This window comes from Pituophis catenifer, unplaced genomic scaffold, assembly GCF_029215685.1.
Source record: "Pituophis catenifer annectens isolate HBS135680 unplaced genomic scaffold, rPitCat1.0.hap2 SCAF_1, whole genome shotgun sequence".
Classification (NCBI taxonomy): Eukaryota; Metazoa; Chordata; class Lepidosauria; order Squamata; family Colubridae; genus Pituophis; species Pituophis catenifer.
The window spans coordinates 295,013,868-295,029,258 of record NW_027256881.1 but is presented as its reverse complement, the minus strand read 5'-3'; the positions used below and the strand labels follow the sequence as shown (position 1 = coordinate 295,029,258).

Sequence of the window (15,391 nt, the reverse complement as noted above, 5' to 3'; positions counted from 1 at the left end):
TTAAAGTGATTGTCCTGGATTCTGTCTTCCTGCCTTAATGGATTAATCCTATTCCTGGAGCTATGTCTTTCCTATCCTGGGGGTTAATTCTGCCAGAAAATACGAAAAGGGGAGTTCCAGATGAGTTATTTTTAGCCCGATTCCCCTTATCTTAATGGCTCTACTTAAGTATTTCTATTGTCAGCTCTGTTAGCAGGGCTGCTCTGTTTTTCTTTCAGCTGCTGCTTCTTGGTTTTCTTAAAGGGGGAAGGGCTGTCTTGAGTCTCTTGGCACTATTTTCTGAGGTTTCTGGTGCTATGAGGTCCCTGGCACTGTCTCCTTGGGGTACACTTCCCACAATATAATGGCAAATTTGTTGAATGTCAGGAACCACATTTAAACTTTCAGAGAGTTTAATGAAGCCTGAAAATTGCTCACCCAATTTCTGTCCACATTGTAGGAAGATAGAGGACTGATTATACCAGTGCAACCACATACCCTATATTGTCTGCTGCACATTATTGTCATTTGCTGTGTAGCAGAGAGGATATATAGAGTGAATTATCTCAGGTGATTTTTACATTTGGAGGGTTTTTTTTACATCTGACAAGTGTTTCTTAAAACAAAGGACCTGCCATATGATTGGAGCTCCATAGACTTGACTTGAACAAGATAAATTAAGACTGAATATATAATCTGGACCATAAGATGGCAGCAAAGCATTTTTCTGGCTCTTTGCTGCCATCGAGTGGTCGGTCAGATTTTTTGCAAATCCTATATGGTACTTTGATTATTGACATTATTCTAATAATAAAAATAAACCGTGATTCAATTTTTTTTTCTTTTTCTGCCAATTTTTATATATTGAATTCCGGAGTCGTATATCATTAAACTTTTGTTAGGCTGTTGTCTAAACTTTTGCACATCTAAAATAGGCAAAAGTTAGCATAGAATCATTAGGGGAAGGAACTTCCTAGGACCAAAACAGAATTCCAGGCTACACACACCACTGCTGTGTAATAATATCCGAGCTACGAATCAGTTGCCCCCAGAGATAAGGAGAATTCATGACCTCAGTGCCTTCCGCCATGCCCTTAAAACCTTCTTTTTCCAACAAGCCGGGCTGGCCTAATTCTTTTTAAGTGTTTTTAATTGTTTTGTTTATCGTTTTAATTAATGGGGCCAAATTTATATATATATATTTAACTGTATTTTAATATTTGTATTTGATGTTTTTATTTGGCTGTTCACCGCCCTGAGTCCTCAGGGAGAAGGGCGGTATACAAATTCAAAATAAAATAAAATAAAATAAAATAAAATAATAAAATAAAATAAAATAAAATAAAATAAAATAAAATAAAATAAAATAAAATAAAATAAAATAAAATAAAATAAAATATAAAATATAAAATATAAAATAAAATAAAATAATAAATAAAATAATAAAATAAAATAAAATAAAATAAAATAAAATAAATAAAATAATAAAATAAAATAAAATAAAATAAAATAAAATAATAAATAAAATAATAAATAAAATAATAAATAAAATAAAATAAAATAAAATAAAATAATAAATAAAATAAAATAATAAAATAAAATAAAATAATAAAATAAAATAATAAAATAAAATAAAATAAAATAAAATAAAATAAATAAATCGGTCTTCGAAGAATTCCGAAAGAAAACCCCTGTTCTCCCAACCGGTTTCCACACTCCACCCACCCCGTCCGAAAGAATCCATAAAGACAAGAGGTACCCGATGACCTAAAAGGCAAGCGACGCTTGAGAAGAGGCGAATAAACAAGTCTCCCAGTGATGACGTTCAAAAGGAAAGGAGTTGTCATGGGGACCTTCGCGTTCTCGCCCGACGGCTGTCGCGAAAGGAGACGAACACTGAGGGCGTAGGGAAGGAGGAGGAGTAACGCGATGTTGCGCGGGGGGAAAGCCTAAAGCCATTCTCCCCCCCCTCCCCCGTTTCCCAGTCCTGCGTTTCGCTGGGATTGCGCCGGCCGCACCCCCTTTGCTTCGAAGCCTCGAGGCGGCGCCTCGGCTATGTAGGGGAAGCCAAATTGGGGTGGGAGGGAGGGGGGCCGGATTTCAAGGCCGCGGCTCTCTCCTCCCGAGCTTTCGGGGGGGGGAGGGGGCGGGGGGTCCCCGGCGGAGATTGGTGGACCAACAGCCCGAGAACCAGGAACCGCGACGACCCGTCCCCGAGCGCTCGGCCGTCGGGATGTTCTCCAAGAAACCGCACGGCGATGTGCGGAAATCCACCCAGAAGGTGCTGGATACCCGCAAGGACCCACTAACCCGGCTGAAGCATCTGCGCGTGGTTATCGGTGAGGAGGGGTGGGGAAGAAAGCGGCCTGAAGGGGCTAAGGAGGTGCGGGGCGCAGGGGCTGCTCTCTCCCTTGTGTGTGTCTCTCTCTTTTGGACCAGGTTGTGTAGCCCGAGGGAAAGATCGGATCCTCTTTTGCCGCAGGAGCTCTTTCCTCTCTATACAGCATTTAACTTCTTTTTGAGGAGGAATTATTACACCTGACGAGGAGGTGTCAACCATGCACTGGGGTGCGGGGAAAAAAACAGGTGCTTTTCCTTCTCCCCCAGATGAGCCCCAAGAAGCTCCAAATGACAACTGAGGGCAATATGGGGAGGCCAAAGGCAGGGAAGAGATACCTGAAATGAGCTGAAATCATCTGGGTTGAGACTTTTTTTTTTGTTTGTTTTGCAAGCGTTAGGCCCCTTGTTTACTCCCTGTTTATAGTTATGTCGAGATGAGGTAGATTCCCTGTTGTTTTCTGTCGCCACAATATTTTAATTCGACTTTCCAACTTGGTAGGAGGTGCTTTCCTCAACTGGATTTAGGAGCTTTCATTGCTGTGGTTAATGTAGAAGGTCCTGTGTAGAAGGTCGTGGTTTGGAAAACTAGTGTACTGCTATGTAACTTCTAGCACCTGTTGTCTAGTTTGCAGAAAAGACTGCCCTGCTTTGTGGATGCTTCAGACATCTAAAAGAAAAAGATGCTGTTTGATCTGAATTGTTTGGCTTTTGTGTAGTTGCATGAAGTGACCACCTGGGTAGTCCCTTATACTGAAAATTGTGTGTCTTTGTTTCTCTTTGCTGTTCCATTTAATGAACAGTTTACTGTTTTTCTGGTCTCTTGTTTCTGACAATTTCCAGAGAGGCTGCTGTGTTATGCTGTTGGGTCAGACAAGAATATTTTGACATCTTAGAGGCATTTACTAAAACTTTGGCTTCAGTGGCATGGAATCTACTTAATCTTGATTCTTCTATTTACAGAATCATAGAATTCTTGGGGGGGGAGGAGTATTGTGACTTTGCCTTATGATAAGGATTTATACACTATAATTAGTCTTAATAGATAAGGAATAGGAGCAAGTTGCCTCATAAAGCATCTGAGTGTTGGTACAACAAGTAATTAATGTTTCAGATAAGCTTTCAGATAAAATGTTTGCCAACGTTATCTGGAGATTCCAGTAGCTGGTGTTAGAATTTTTGGAATACAAAGCATATGATCTGCTATTGAATTATAACATTTCCTGTAATGTTACGTAAATGTCATTGCCTAGAAAGTTAATATATTTTGTTGAAAACTTTCCTTAAAGTATCAGTAGATTCTTCAATCTCTCATGACAATTGTTTCAAGCAATAAAACAGTCAGATAAAGAATAGACCTGTCTAAATGTAGTTTTGTCAGTCCAGTTAAACTGACATAGCATACAAACTCTGAAATGGTTTGGCTTTTAGATTTGATGGTAAAAATAGAACCTTTACTTGCAATAGCATTGCATTCTATGACTTGATAGGCATTAGTGTTTGAATGACATGAATTGTTTACTGAATTTCCTGTTAACTTTAAAATGTATTTCTGCAGATTCCACTTAAAATGAATATAATTAAAACAATACATGTAGAAATATTTATATTTTTGAGGTCAATAACTAATTCAGTTTTCTCCATGTTAGAACCTTTATTATGTGGATAAATTAGCACCAGAGTTGAGGGAAATGTGGTCTTACTACAGTTTAGGAATACCATACTTACTTCTCATGACTTTTAATGCCATTATTTATATTTTGCATTATATATCTATTATTACTTATACATATTTTTGAATAAATATTAGTGGTGCTTTTGCTGTACATCGTAAACAGCTACAGCCATTCAGTGTGTGTGTGTGTGTGTGTGTGTAAGGTTTACATTTTATAAATAATTAAATAAGAGGCAATATGTTTAACACAGGCATTCCCTAGGGCAAATTTTATTTATAAAGTATACCATTCAGATAAGCCAAATTGCTGTATTAATTTTAATATGCAATCTTCTTTATTATGTTTGTCATTTAATAATATGTATTATTTATAAAAATCAAAACACAAAAAGAATATAGCAGTTAACAATATAAGAGGCCTATAACATGAACATTAGATGTATTTCTTTTAGGAAAGTGATCACAAAAGTAGAGCCACTAATTGAAAAGCTTTGCTTTGCTTTCCATACCAGTTCTTCAGATTACCATTTGAAGTGCCTCTGTACATTGTCTTAATAGACATATGGAATAAGTGTTGGCAAACTTTTTTGGCACCAAGTGCCGAAACGGGAGCACGTGCACTCACACTGGGGAGTACCAGAAACCAGAACAGCAGCTCCCCGGCGCACACACGCAGCAGTGCCGGAAACCAGAAGACCAGTTCCCGACACGCATGCACGCACCTGTCACCTGGGTTTCTGGTGTGCATGTGAAAACCAGCTGGCCAGCGCGCATGCGTGTGCATGAAGACCAGCTGGCCAGCGCGAACCCGGAAGAGCAACGGGCGACGGCATGCATGCCATAGGTTCGCCATCACTGCTCTTAAGTCTCGAAATTTTAAACCAAGTAGACATCATGTAGAAGCTTTTCCTGTTTCTTAGTTTTAACAAAATCTTCAATACTCTGGCCATCAAATTTCAATATATAGGTAGTCCTCATTAAGTAAATGCCTTGCTTAGAAGCCATTCTTAGTTGCTGGTGAGAATGTAACTTTATTACCAGTCCTTGCATTTATGACCTTCACAGATCTGTAAAACAAAAGATAGCTGAAATAAGATCATAAATTAGTTATGTTTTCACTTAACGACCACTTTGCTTACTAGTAAAGTTGCCAGTACTAATTGTGGTCACTAAACGAGGACTACCTGTATGTATGTATGTATGTATATGTGTGTGTGTGTGTATATCACTCACACACACACACACACACACACACACCAATAAATGCTAATGTTTAAGAACCTCTGTTAAATTTTATTTTCAATTTTGGCAAGCTCTCAAAACTTGGTTTTGCCATTGAGCCTGGAAATCCCACGGAAGCATGGAGTTTATTAAATGGCTGGTATAAATTTAGACTGGACTCTTCCCTGTCTTTTTGTTATTCTATTATTAACTGTTTTTAATAGGTTTATTGGTTGAATTGTAATGAGAGCCAGTTTGTGTAGTAGTTAAAGCACCAGGTTAGAAACTGAAGGATTGTGAGTTCTAATTCCACCTTGGGCACAAAACCAGCTGGGTAACCTTGGGCCACTCACTTTTTCTTAGCCCTAGGAAGAAGGCAATGACAAACAATTTCTTTAAAAACTTGTCAAGAAAACTATAGCGATTTGTCCAGGCAATCTCCAAGAATCTGTCACAATTGGAAAAAAAGTTTTATGTTGATTGTTTAGTTCCACTTTAAATTGCGTACACTGCCTAGCCCTAGAGCCATATGTAATTGACATGGGCAACTATACAAATGCAATAAATGTATAAATAAGATACAATAGAAGCTGGCATAACCTCTACATTGTACAGAATAAAACATGACAGCTCCAAATTTGAATACATACTTGTTATTTATATTTAGTTTAAAGATTCAAAATAAGAAAAACATATGACAGGTATATTCTAAATGAATTTTAGTTCTTGAACTTGTTTAAAATAATTATTTGATGGAATTTAAAGATATCCTAGTAGAAGAGATTTTGACAGTGGTATTGTTCTGCAGATTTATGAAAAAAACTAATGGAAAACGTTTTATAATGTGGATTAGTATTTGTATTAACATGTATCTTGAGACATTTGCGCTAATATGTATTTTGGCTTACTCTTTCAGAGACTACATGAGGCCTTGTATGACTAGCAGCATACATTTTTAATCTTCATACAAAAGGATTTGCATAATTTGCAAATGTGCAAGTTTTTTTTAATTGTCCTGCACTTATATAAAGCCTGTCAGAGTCACCGATATAATAACTGTGCATTCTATTTTATGAGCTACTTATAAAATGAATTTTGACTTTTTTGCTTATATACCATATTTAGGTTATAAAGAGAAACACGTTCAAAGGCATTTCTTTAATTATAAAAATTCACACTGTGTAAATCATATTTACTTTTTTAGGGTAGATTTAATTTGGTAGACAGTATATTTGAAAATATTTATTAATTTGATATTTAGGTGAGTGTCTTCAATGCTCAAATGATTACAATGTTAAAAATACAAATTGACATGTTGGATAAAACACTCAAGATAAATGAAACGTGCCCTCAAATTTTGTTCCCATTTAGATGATTACCAAAAAATAATTTGAAAAAGTCTAAAAGAGACAGAAGATATAAAACCCCTGTACTGCATAAGAAATAGAAACTATAGTTCTGAATATGGAAATTCCATAAGACTTTACAGGAGAAATATCTATTCTGATTTTATTAATTGTGATGTTCCTTTTGCTGAGGAATTATGTGCTCATGGATACCACTTTAAAAACAATCAGGTTAATACAGCAAACATATATTTTAAAGCATGTAGAGAATGAAATAAAATATTTAAACAGTCCTGCCAAACAATATTGTCGCTTTTTTAATATTAGTAAAGATAGAGTTAATATAACCTTCCTACAGTGAGCCAAAATTTAGCCAAATTTTTGTCATAGAAAATCTCCTGTCTCCATCAACAAATTCTCTTGATGTTGGGGCATATAAGAAAATAATTTTAGCAATCTCCAATTACATTGACTTTAGGTTCAGTTACATCTAATGCTAACAGTGAAGGTGAAGGTTTTCAGAAACCTTTATGTGTACACAAGCCTTCCAAATATAAACAGAGGCTTTTTATAAGTAAGAGATCTTGTTATCCTCCCCCTAGTCCTTTAATGTAAGTCTCTATTATGTTGTACTCATGTTGCTCCATCTCTTTCTTATCTCTCCTTACAGATTCTAGTTTCTCAATTAAATCTCCTTTTATATTTGCTTTTAGCATAAACTGCCATAAATAATGATAGCATACAAACCTTAGCTTTTGGATGCTTTTTTTCAATCAGGCTCTGTTCTTGGCAATATCACCAAGTAAAAGGCAGCAGGAGAACTTAGAACTGAAGAAATAGCAAATTTTGAGCTGCTACCCAAGTGCCTTTTCTGTAGGAATATATAGAATATTTTTAACTTTCTTCTTCCTATCCAGCCCTGGCCGGATCTTGCCCATTTTCAAACACAATAAAAGTGGATGAGATTTGGTCCAGAAGAGTAATCTGGTTGACCAACAAACAAATAAAAGTCCCCCTTTAAATAGTTTTGTCAATATTTTTTTGGATTGGAAAAATAGATAAAATTCAACTTCATGTGCCATACCAGAGTTCACTAGGTTTCAAAAGGAAAATAAATATTGTAAAATAAATAAATAGTCCTAATTTACCTTAGTGGCAGGACACTTTTGAGTTCCTTGGTATTGATCTTAAGGCTCAGTTAGTTCATATAACTGTGATAGAGTCTTCAAACTTTTAAGAAATTTTAATGACTGTATTTTAGGGCAAAGAAGTTGATGGTATCCTAACACCAAACATAAAATCTTAGGAAAAATGTATTGTATCATGATTATATTATATATTATCTCCTCTGTATGTTTGTTATTAATTAATTAATCGTATTAATAAATATGTCCCTGAAAATTTGCTCCCATAATGTGACAGAAAGGGAAATTAAAGAAAAACAAATTTAGTTTGTCTTAGTCATGCCTGTTTTATCAAGAACACTCTCCTATATGTCATCAAAGGGCAAATGAAATCTTCAGCCAGTCAAAACATGCACCTCAATTATATTGCAGGTTTGGCAAAACAAGTAAACTTGATATTTAAAGTTGTTTTACCTCTTAAATTAATAGGACCGTAGTGTGTTGCTGTTTTATCTACTAAACAATTACCTGTCTTATACACAATAACATATTAGAGTGATGAGAACATGTGTGATAGCCTATCAGCACTGAGCTTATGATTGCTAATATCTGAAATGTGATACGGTATGTATTAGCTTATATGTAGAAGATAAAACTATTTTTGCGTATTTTCCCTAATAAATTACAGGATTAATTTAAATTAATTCAGTTCAATTCAATCAGGACATATGTCCTGTTGTCCCATGAAAGTCTTGTTTTATGTACTGTTAAAATACACCATAGCACTTTTATAGATTTGATGATTTCTATTCGTAAAAAGTTTATGCGTTCAACATTGACTAGCTTGCTTTAAAACATTATATACATTAACATTATGTCCTACTTATTTTGCAGAGAATTCAGAATCTATTGACCTTAAGCAGTTTTTTGAATTACATTTTTCACACATATATTACGTGTTTTTTGAAAATTTTGTGACTATTGAAATAAGTCTGAAACAGAAAGGTAAGAACAAAAATTAAATATATAACTTCCATTAATAGTACTGGTTTTTGAAATGTATAATTTTTTGTATAAACAGAATTTATTGAAAAGGTTTACCAAAATGATTCGGTTTACAACTATTTACTGCTATGATTAATCCTATCAATACACATTAATGAGGCACTACTTTATGGCTGTATTAATACATATTAGTAAAACATTACTTATGATATAAACCAATGTGATATAAGTGTTGGATTGGTATCATGGTGGCCAGGTTCAGGTTTGTGCTCAGCCATGAAAACTTAATGGATGATCATTAACTATTAACATAATATTAACTCAGCTATCTCATGTTGATTTTGTTGATAAAAGGAAAAATAAGAGTGCTGCGTTCTGATTAGTTGGTTTATTATACCCTACCTTTATTTTGTACAACTCAGGGTAGTATACATAACGCTTTATCCTTTTAACCTTGAACTTCTGAAAAGAAAGCAGCTTATAAATCTAACAAATACCCTGCCAATATACATTCAGTAATTAAAACCTGATAATTAGATTTTTTAAAAACTCTTCACTGATTATCAGTGAATATCAGTATGACTTCAATTTACTTGTTTACAGTTCCAATTGTTCAGACAAACACTTTCATGTCAGTTTTATTTCAATACTTTATTGAGGTAGTCCTCAATACTTTATTGAGGTAGTCCTCAATTTACAACCACAGTTGAGTTGTGCCCTATTTTATGACTTTTTTTGCTTTATTGTTAAGCAAATCACTGCAGTTGTTAAGTGAATCATGTGGTCACTAAGCAAATCTTATTTCCCTCATTGACCTCGTTTGTTAGAAGTAGGTTGGGAAGGTCACAAATGACAATTGCATGACCCCAGGATGCTGCAACCATCATAAATACATGCCAGTTGCACCTGAATTTTTGATTACATGACCTTGGGAGATGCTGAGATGGTTTTAAATGTGAGCACTGGTCATAAGTCACTTTTTTCAGTGCCATTGTAACTTTGAATGGTCACTGAATGAATGGTTATAACTTGAGCACTCTCTGTATGAACTTGTCAATCCGTCATTAAAAATTCTTATATCAACAACATTGTGTGTGTGGGGGGGAGAATATTAAAGCAGATGGGTGGCAATCAGAAGTTTGCAGTTCTTATTTAAAAGCCTAGTCAAAGTTTGTCAATGTGTATGGAATTGTATAAACTGAAACTTGATTACAAATGGCAAAATGGCAGATATTTTTTATCCATTTGTAGAGATTCTTGTTTTCTCATTTTACCTATGAGGTAGTGGGTAGAACAGCAAACTCCAGAACCTATTTTTATAGGAGAGGATCAAATGGTTGATACATTGTAAGAAAAATATTTTTCTGAATGGAATTCATTGTGTCATAGTACTACGCTTATTTTCATCATTTAATCTTTAGTTGCTGTAATCTACCCTTTTCTCTTCTGTTTAGGTCACAAATCTCAAAGGGAAGAACTAGATGCTATACTTTTTATTTTTGAGGTATGGATATAGAATTATTTCCACTGTACCATGAACATAATTTATTTTGGTGAACTTGTAATATATTTTCTTAACTTGTAAAAACCCAGAAATTACTCTCTAATAATTCCATCCTTTTTACACTTTAGGTTTTAATTAGCTTCTCTTTCTTTCTCTTCAACATTGACAGAACTCAAATGCCAAGAAAGAGAGAGCTGTAGAGTGTTATTTTATTTATTTATTTATTTATTTATTTTGTCAAGCATATATTTTATGACAGATACAAGTGTAAATGTAATTATAAATACATGAAAAGGATACAAATAAAAGAAAACATTAGGGCAGGTATGGTAGGCATGCTGGTGTGCTTATGCACACCCTTACAGACCTCTTAGGAATGGGGTGAGGTCTACAATAGACGGCCTAAGGTTAAAGTTTTGGGGAAGAAACCACAGAGTCAGGTAGTACATTCCAGGCTTTGACAACTCTGTTACTGGTTGTATTTCCTGCAGTCTAGTTTGGATCTGTTTACCATGAGTTTGTATCTATTGTGTGCTCTTGTATTGTTTTGGTTGAAGCTGAAGTATTCATTGGCTGGTAGGACATTGTAGCAGATGATTTTATGTACTATGCTTAGGTCAGACCAAAGACAGCGAAGTTCTAAATTGTCTAAGCCAAAAATTTCAAGACTGGTGGCATAAGGTATTTTGTTGCAAGCAGAGGAGTGGAGGACTCTTCTTGTGAAATATCTCTGGACTCGTTCGATTATATTAATGTCCGATATGCAGTGCGGGTTCCAGACAGATGAGCTGTATTCAAGAATTGGTCTGGCAAAAGTTTTGTGTGCCCTAGTTTGCAGTTCAATATTACCAGAGAAGAAATTATGCAAGATTAGGTTAACGACACTTAATGCTTTTTTAGCAATGCTGTTATAGTTATCTTGGGACATAGTCTACTCTAGACTGTTCTTTTAGGTAAAACAGAAACTTGTGTATTCACAAATACTTCTGATTTACTGCTAATGGCATTATCTTCAAATTTGAACACAAGTGAAAGTACTAAGTACTTTATTAAAAATGTGGATATTTGCAAAGCAAATCCTATCCTATTCATAGGTTTCTTTGTATTACAATAATAGTGTGTGTATCATGCATAAATTCTATATTCTCATAACTGTAGATAGCATATACTCAATTTCTTTCTCTGCTTACAACTTGCTTGAAAAAGTGAAATTTTCAAATAATTTGAGTTAAACAATAAATATTGAGTAATAATTTTTGTTTTCAACATAAGAAATTATTCAGATTTTTCACAAAAGAAAACTTAACTCATATTAGTCTGGATTGTCAGTTTGCTTTATTCCCTCGGCAGTTATAAATACTTGTAAATTGTCAGAGTTTGAGGCCTGAAAGTAGGCAGCTACAGTATATGTATTTGTACAACATGTTATATCATTTATGTGCTAATATCCATATTGCCTTTATACGCCTACATCACGAAGTTAATTAGCTATGTCATGGCTAATTAAAAGAGCTGAAAAGAATTAATACATCATGACTAAGCATGGGACAAGAGCAAACTATAATGTGTGCATTCACAATAACCAGAGCAATTTAATGTTTCCTATGAATGAACCTATAAATCTGATCATTCACAAGAGTAATATTTTTGTTATTTCAAAATATGTATTTTTTAGTTTGTGAAATAGCATTATTAGTTTTTGCAGTTTTCAAGCTATTCTGATGTTGAATACTGGAATGCAAAAACTTATTCAAGTAAAAAATCTTAATAGAATAATAGAAATAGATTTCTACAATAAAAGCAGGACATACAGTAAATGTCTTAACTGAAATAATAAACATGCAAACTATGGTCTTCAGTTAGCGTTTTAAATGCAAACGGTTTATGTATTATTTTATTTAATGGATTTTACTTAATTTTATTACATCAGTTATTTGTTTCCATTCCTAGTGATTGTATCATGATTTTTTTTCATTCTGTTTTGTAGAAAATTTTACAACTTCTTCCAGAAAGAATTCACCAGAGATGGCAATTTCACAGTATTGGTATGTATTTGTCTTTGAGTCAGGACTTGCCTAGTAATACTTTTTCTGTCCTTGGCTCCTATTTTGAATTTAATGTCAGTGTGGTTTAAAAACTTGACTATACTATCATTTTGGCAGGAAAAATGTTGGCAGTTCTAAGAACTAGAGAGATTTCTGAATAATAAATCTCATGTGATTTATTGAAATGATTGTATTCATTAATGTGATTGAAATACTAGACATATATTAATAGTGGGTGCAATATGCATGAGGAAAATAATAGGAGTAATGTAAAGATAGAAGACATTGCCTTAGAGCAAATAATGGGAACCTGTGGCCCTCTAGATATTATGAACTGAAAACCTAGATTAGGGAAGCTACATGTAGCAGTAGCTAGAAGGCCATAAATTACTTACCTGTTCTTGATAAGAGTTCATAGGAATATCTTTTGTAACAATTGAAATAGGTTAAGAAAGATTTTGTGGGGTCCTTCCTTGGTGTTATCTGAGCTTGGTTTTTTTCTTGCAGTTGTTTCATTATCAGTGCACTGATAATGTTAACAGCAATAGCACTTAGACTTATATACTGCTTTACAGTGTTTTACAGCCCTTTCTAAGCGGTTTACAGAGTCAGCATATTGCCCCCAACAATTTGGGTCCTCATTTTACCCACCTTGGAAGGATGGAGGATTGAGTCAACCTTGAGTCTGGTGAGATTTGAACTGCTAAATTTCAGTCAGCAGAAGTAGCCTGCAGTACTGCATTCTAACCACTGCGCCACCGTGATTCATGTTACCTAATTAGATAATGAAACATCTGCAAGAGAAGAACCAAGCTCAGAGAGCACCAAGGACCCTAGAGTTCAACCCTGATCTACAAATATTCTCCTCTCCATTGTGGTGGAGATAGCATCCAGGAATGGGTTGTCCTCATCTGCTAGCTAATTGGACTGAGTCTGTCAGAGCTGTCAAGAAAGATTCTGTATGAATGGTTATTTATATATGGTTTTTATATTATTTATGTTTATGAATTTAATTCAAATTGCATTCTGATGAATGTTTTGTAAAGAATGAATCTCCTGTTGTTATAATCCTGCAATGCTTTTTGTAATGACCATACAAAGTTCATCAATGCTGCATTTTTTTCATTCACAGAAGTTGCATTTTAAACTGTCAAGAATGTACTGTTGTATATATTGTGTTTGTTTGGAAAATAGAGTCATAAAATGATTCAGTGGGTAAAAAGGTGATCTTTTGTCACTTCTGGTATATAGTCTATTACCAGTTGGAATGAAGCTCACCAAAAGTAATCTAGAGATTGCCAAGGACTTGTTAAAAAGACTTTATCAAGTCTGACCGAAAACTCTCACAGTTTATCTTACCTGTAAAGGGATGAATATTAACTGTACTGTTTCTATTTTTCAGGCTTAATTTTAAAGAAATTACTTCACACAGGGAATTCTTTAAAGGTATGCTTAAAATATTTTAGGTATAAAATCTAAGAACCGGAGACGTGGATATTTTTTGTAATTCAGCTAATCCGTGATTTACAGCTATTCATTTAGCAACTGTTCCAAGTTACAGCAGCACTGAAAAAAGTGACTTATTGCCATTCCTCACACTTACGACTATCACAATATTCCCATAGTCACATGATCTTGACTCATGTAACTGCCATTTGCAACCTTATCAGCCACTTTCTGGCAAGCAAATTCAATGGGGGAAGTCAGATTCACTAAATGATTGTACGATTCATTTAACAACTGTAATGATTCGCTAATCAGTCAAAGATTGTAAAATCGTGTGTGACTCAACTTAAAAAAACTGCTTTTCTTAGCAATGGAAATTTTGGTCCCACTTCTGGTAGTAAATTGACAACTACTTATATTGGGTCAGAATTTTAAAATTTTTATTCAGGATGTCTTATTTAATATATTGGGAGTATCTCTAATTATTATTTTAGCACTGGAATAATACAACTGAAGTATTCAAAGTTATCATTAAATAAATGTGAAATTTAAACTTTTTTATTTCATTATTTAAGATTCGTCGTGAAGGTGTCCGTCTCTTCCTCTTATGGTTGCAAGCACTTCAAAATAATTGTAGTAAAGAACAGTTGTGTATGTTTTCTTGTTTAATCCCTGGATTTCCGCCTCCACAGTCTGAACATGGTCCTCAGACACTAGATAATCTCATAAACCCTGTGCTAAATGTACAAGAAAGTAAGTATGAAATGTGCATTTTCAAAAAAAATAAATTCGTGATGATTAGTATAATCCCAAACATATTAACTCAGAGGTAATTCCTAGTTTTTATGATGTTGTTGCATCCTCAGAATTTGGTGCTCTGTTGGAGAATGTCAGTCGTTATGTAGAAAGTAAGGAGTGTATTCCTGTCCCTTGTGACAGCTGAAACCACCTCAGTATTCTGGTTCTTTTAAGAAAAAATAAGAACCTCCGTGTGTTTCATGTGAACTTTAATTAATGCAAAATATCAACTAGCCAACAGTGCCAGGATCATTTTATACAGACTACCAGACTCTTATTAGTGCTGCATGATCTGCACAGTTTGCTTTTATTTGTTTGCTAGTTGGTTTTGATGTAAGCCTGACCATCAGAGGGCAAATGACTTCTTATAAATGCTCAGAATTTCAGAGGTCAGTTGGTCAAGTGCAGAAGGGAGAGCCTTCATGTTGCTTTCAAGCTGTGAACTGTACTTGGACTGTACTGACCTTTTGCTTTTAGGAACAATGTCAGGAGACATGATATGGTTGGCTTGGTTAACAACAAAATTATTACATTTATCTGAAACTTAAAAGGTGTGTGTGTGTGTGTGTGTGTGTGTGTGTGTGTGTGTGTGTGTGTGTGTGTATTGTTGATGGTTTTGACTGATTCCAGGAATGGGAGGATGGAAGTACATATTAAAAAAAACAACCCATGCATGAATAGATAATGCTGAATTATGGCAAAGACCTTTCTAGTCCAATCACAGTTACCCATCAAATCTCTGTGTGTTGTGTATTTTAATTACTCTTAGCTACAGTAAGTGCTTATTTGAACATAAAGACAGAACATTAAATTAAATAGACTATTAAATAAAACAAATAAGGACAGCATTCTCTTTATGTTCCTCAATAAATATTATGAAGCATACTATTTCTGATGTTTATAATCTGCAT

At 34.5% G+C, this 15,391-nt stretch overlaps 1 protein-coding gene across 2 annotated transcripts in view; it reads left to right on the top strand.

Annotated features, from left to right (window-relative positions):
* Positions 1-2,176: 2,176 nt before the first annotated feature.
* RALGAPA1 (Ral GTPase activating protein catalytic subunit alpha 1) overlaps positions 2,177-15,391 on the top strand; it is a 123,609-nt gene continuing 110,394 nt past the window's right edge. For both annotated transcript variants that reach the window (XM_070940525.1, XM_070940535.1), the window contains exons 1-6: positions 2,177-2,318; positions 8,577-8,687; positions 10,142-10,191; positions 12,179-12,236; positions 13,639-13,682; positions 14,258-14,435. In XM_070940525.1, coding sequence (XP_070796626.1) covers positions 2,213-2,318; positions 8,577-8,687; positions 10,142-10,191; positions 12,179-12,236; positions 13,639-13,682; positions 14,258-14,435 — 547 coding nt within the window. In that variant the 5' untranslated portion in view covers positions 2,177-2,212. The remainder of the gene's footprint in view (positions 2,319-8,576; positions 8,688-10,141; positions 10,192-12,178; positions 12,237-13,638; positions 13,683-14,257; positions 14,436-15,391) is intronic.